This window comes from Limulus polyphemus, unplaced genomic scaffold (assembly GCF_000517525.1).
Source record: "Limulus polyphemus unplaced genomic scaffold, Limulus_polyphemus-2.1.2 Scaffold2724, whole genome shotgun sequence".
Classification (NCBI taxonomy): domain Eukaryota; kingdom Metazoa; phylum Arthropoda; class Merostomata; order Xiphosura; family Limulidae; genus Limulus; species Limulus polyphemus.
Window position 1 is genome coordinate 142,243 of NW_013668334.1, and position 5,051 is coordinate 147,293.

The 5,051-nt window shown below is 32.4% G+C and overlaps 1 protein-coding gene across 1 annotated transcript in view; it reads left to right on the top strand.

Moving 5' to 3' along the window:
* The window catches only part of LOC106467740 (putative protein kinase C delta type homolog), a 62,843-nt gene that overhangs the window by 45,916 nt on the left and 11,876 nt on the right, over positions 1 to 5,051 (top strand). Inside the window, exon 12 of the mRNA XM_022395926.1 lies at positions 1,358 to 1,531. Within this exon, the coding sequence (XP_022251634.1) occupies positions 1,358 to 1,531 (174 nt within the window). The remainder of the gene's footprint in view (positions 1 to 1,357; positions 1,532 to 5,051) is intronic.

Below are 5,051 nucleotides of genomic sequence, written 5' to 3' on the forward strand. Positions count from 1 at the left end.
CGCGAAATCCACAACAAACAAACAAGCCTTTAATCTTTACAAAGTGGGTGTGTCTTTGTAGACTAGCATTTAGTAAAATACAGTAACATTTCAACTATTATACATTATATACGTATATATATTATTATTATTTAGAAATAAGTTATTAAACATGTTTTTCTTAAAACACAGAAGCAAACAATTATCTATTCTAGTTACGACCTTTGTACTCAGTTGATGCTTGACGTAGTTTGATAAGCCTTTTAAAATTTCACACGTGGAGGATATGAAACGAAATAATTTTTTAGGTTTTATGTATACAGTTGAGTAACCAAGTAGAAATGGGAGCACTAATAATAAGGAAACAAGGTAGGAATGGGCGAGATAACATTACAACACTTACAGGTTTTTAACGCAGTGCAACCTCATAGTGGGTATGGCCATCATTACGCCCATTCCTACTTCGTGTGGTTTTAGAAGAACCTCAGATTTTCTTGGTTATAGTACGAATAATACGTATTTTGTACTCCAGATTATCATTAATAGGTGTATTAGTAAGACATATTCTCTACCTTGGATTATCATTGGTCAGTGTACTAATAAAAATATTCTCTGCCTCAAATTGTCTAAGTCAATTTACTAGTAAGATGTATTCTCTACCATACATTGTAATTAGTAACTGTACTAATAAGACATATTCTTTACCTCAGATTATCATTAGTACATGTACTAGTAAGATTTATTTTCTACTTCAGACTTTCATTATTAAATACACTAGTAAGACGTATTCTTTATCTCAGATTGTGATTAGTAAGTGTACTAGTAAGATGTATTCTTCGCCTCAGATTATCATCGGTAAGTGTACCAATAACACATATTCTTTACCTCAGATTTTCGGTAGTAAGTGTACCAATAAGACGTATTCTTTACCTCAAATTGTAAGTAGTAAGTGTACTAGTAAGACATTCATTACCTCAGATTGTCATTAGTACTGTACCTATATATTTATTTTCTACCTCAAACTATCATTGGTAAGTGTACCAGTAAGACGTACCCTCTACCTCAAATATCCATAAGTTATTGTATTTAGTAAGACGTATTCCATACCTCAGATTGTCATTAGCCGGTGTTCTAGTAAGATTTATTCTGCACCATTTCCACAAACAAAGCATTCCACAGTAATTGTTCTGTTGACGACGATGTGTATTAATTATTATATGCATAGTTACGTTTATTTTACTTTCTCTTTTTAGTTTTCACTAATCTATTAGTATTATATCATATTAGCTTATTCTTGCTGAAAATTAAAGTTTGTAGGGTTTTCAGGTTTTGTTTCAGCAATTAAGACAGTGCAGTTCTTCTTCTTCTTTTTTTTCAGGTGATTTTGGGGGAATTAAGAGAACAACAGAAGTATTACGCTATTAAATGCTTAAAGAAAGACGTAATTTTGGAAGATGACGATATCGAGAGTGTGGTAGTCGAGAGAAAGGTGTTGTCGCTCGGGGTCGCTCATCCATTTCTCTGTTCGCTTCTTTGTACCTTTCAAACAGAGGTATGCCTGCATGTATTAAATGTTAAAATCTCTCACTAAACAAGTTGAATAAGCACAAAAACTGAGGTATAAACGTAAGTGCTAAAAGTAGCTTAAAGTTTATGTTTCTGTATAGCTTATTTAATGTTCTGTTCCACATTCTAATGAAATGATTATATTTATTATAGTAATTCATACATACGTTTAATGTAATATGTTTTTATTTCACAAATGTTTAAACAAATATCACTTTGTGAACGTAATTCATAATTCGTTCAAATTAAGGTAGCCATCCAGTGGCTCAGCGATAAGAATAAAGTCTTACAAGGCTAAAAACCATGTTTCGATACCCGTTGAGCACATTACAGATAGCTCATTGTGTAGCTTTGTGCTTAGCAAGAAATAAACAAATTAAAGTGAAAACTACACGGTTATTGTTTATCAAGTAAAAGACAAAAAAAGTTTTATGAATTGTTTTAAGTATAATTAACGTTATCCATTACCACATGAAAATGGCAAAGTCTAGTCGTATGAGACCTGAATTCACATCAACATTGTTTCATGTAAAAATGACCAAATATATGTATTATTATTGAAACAAAACAGTGATCATTTGGTGGTATTAAGAAACATTTCACACAAAGTGTTTAGAGAACGTACTTTTTTAACTAAAACTCCTTCAAACATAAATGTATTACACAACTAATTCCAGCATTAGACCCACATCAGGTGGCTTTAAAGTAGAAACGTTGAAAAGAATGTTTTTACTGTTTAATAATGCACTAGATGACATTAAAAAAACAATGACACAGGCACCTCTTAGAAACGATACTTAAAGTCTCTAGGAAGAGTAATTTGGGAAACGTTTAATGGTACGTATAAGCATTTTAAAATTTAATATTATATTCATTGATTTTATTATAAAAAAATGTTTTAATCCTGCTTAATTCACCAACATCGGTACCTTAATTTTAACATATGAATATAAGATATATGTTTTCATCACAAGCAAAGTTTGTCTTACTGCATTATAAGAGACCCCCAGTGGCACAGCGGTATGTTTGCGGTTTTACAATGCTAAAAACCGCACAGATAGTCCATTGTGTAGCTTTGTGCTTAATTCCTAACAAACAAGCATTATAAGAAATTCCCTTATTGAAATGAAAACTGTACGACTAAAGAAAAAATAAATAAACATATTACACTGGAATTTATAATAATTTATAGAGAACACAAAAATTAATGAATTAATTGTAGAGAACATAAAAATTAATGAATTAACGGTGGTGTGAATCTCGTATTTAAAAATTAATGAATTAACGGTAGTGTGAATTTCGTATTTTAAAATTAATGAATTAACGGTAGTGTGAATCTCGTATTTTAAAATTAATGAATTAACGGTGGTGTGAATCTCGTATTTAAAAATTATTGAATTAACGGTAGTGTGAATCTCGTATTTAAGGTTAGTTTTTGATTCTTGATGAAAAAATTCTTTCCGTTTTTTTTCTTTCCGTGTCAGCAGAGTTAAATGTTTTCGAACAAAATTTGGTAATAAAGTTAAGGAATGTTAGGGACAATTTCAATGCAGTGGTCAAAAGCGTCAAGCGAACATCCAGCCCTTTCCTTTGCATCTCTTACGTGTTCTGTAATATTTTCCTTTCTAGGTCGAAATGTTGCACTGTTTTCTCCATACAGTGTTAAAGTTGGTAATTTTTAACGTTCGTGCACCTGTATGTTCTAGTCCTAAAATTCGTGTAATAAAGTTGTTACCGTTCTGAATTACGTGTAATGCAGGTGCTACAATCCTGAAGTATGTGTACAGTTATTGCTATCCTGAAGTACGTGTAATACAGTTGTTACTGTCCTAAAGTTCGTGCAGTATAGTTGTTACCATCCTGAATTACATGTAATACAGTTGTTACAATCCAGAAGTACACATAATACAGGTGTTTTCTTCCAGAAGTACGTGCAATACAGTTGTTACCGTCCTGAAGTACGTCTAATACAGCTGTTACAACAGGAATGAGGGCTAATTTAACAAGGAATGATCTTAATGTGGAGCTTCTCATCAAAATTACTGTACTTTAAGTTGTGTTTAATTCTACCGATAAGGTTGTCGTTGTGACATACTTAAATGGGGATTTGCTTCTGATAATGTTTTTCTCCCAGATTAATGTTTTGCTTTGTTAACTATAAGAGCTGTTTACCCATTCTGATGAGATATTTATTCGTCCTGATCAGGTGTGTTCTCATTTTTGCGAGCTACGTATTCATTCTGACGAGCTGTGTACCCATTCTGACGAAATATGTGTCCATTCTTACAAAATATTCGTCTAATCTGACAAGCCTTGTATCAATTGTGACGAGGTGTCTATCCATTTTGACGAGATGTGTTCTCATTCTTTCGAGCTGTATACCCATTCTGACGAGGTGTCTATCTATTTTGACGTGCTGTGTACTCATTTATAAGAGTTGTATATTCATTTTGACGAGTTTTGAGTACTCATTCTAGTGAACTGTGTACCCATTCGGAAAAGATGTGTACCAATTCTCATTAGCTGTGTACTCATTCTGATTAGTTGTGAACTCGTTGTGACGACTCAGCTATTTCTTTTGAGGTATCCATAGTGAATTTAACGTTCAGGTGAAATTCGTTCGTAAAAATATAAAATGTATTGAGAGCCTCCTGGCGGTGAGTCCACTTTAAAAAATACGTTATCAACATTACGTTTATAAAATAAAGGTTAAATTTCTTTCTTGAGAAAGCATGAAAATGATGTAAAAAACGTCTTTCCAAGGCAACTCTCACCCATTGATGCAAAAATAATCGCGAAATCAGATAAAAAATAATTGTTAGATTATGAATTTTAGCAAATGTTAAACATCTTTCAAGCTTAAATCTAAAGCACTGATATTGTCTTCATAGATTCTTAGTTGTTCCATAACCACGGCGACTATTCCTTCTTCTCTGAGAATGTTTGTTTAGGACGATGGCACATCATATGAAAAACTGATTCTAGAGGCAATTTTTCTGGAAACTTTTCATCTAAACAGTCTGGGAAATGTTGAGTATTTTTAGTTACGATGGAATGAATAGAGTAACATCTGGCTTAGAACAATTCCTAAAACCCGAGAAATGTCTTCACAAGGGTTATCATAAGTTTATACTAAAGGATTCAGTGGTGTGTCGTCATTGTGTCATTCGTCACCATAAAACTCAGCATTTCTAGAATAAGGAAGATTCAGAGCTGTTCTCAGGGTTACATCAAATTTGTTCTCACTAGACTGTAGCCACGTTTGTTTAGAGTTTGATCGTAGCTGCTTTGCAGGATTTTTAAATGGTTTTATTTATTTATTTATTTCAATCATTAGTTCAAACTTCTGTTTTCATCACATGACTTTCAGTGTTCATTACTATTAAGCCTTTAACTTCATCAGATGGATTAACTATAATTCTGTATTCGCCTTTAGGGCAAACCTTTCCTCGTTTGTCATATATTAAATATATCCTTTTTTTATTGGTTTTGAGTTTTACACGTTC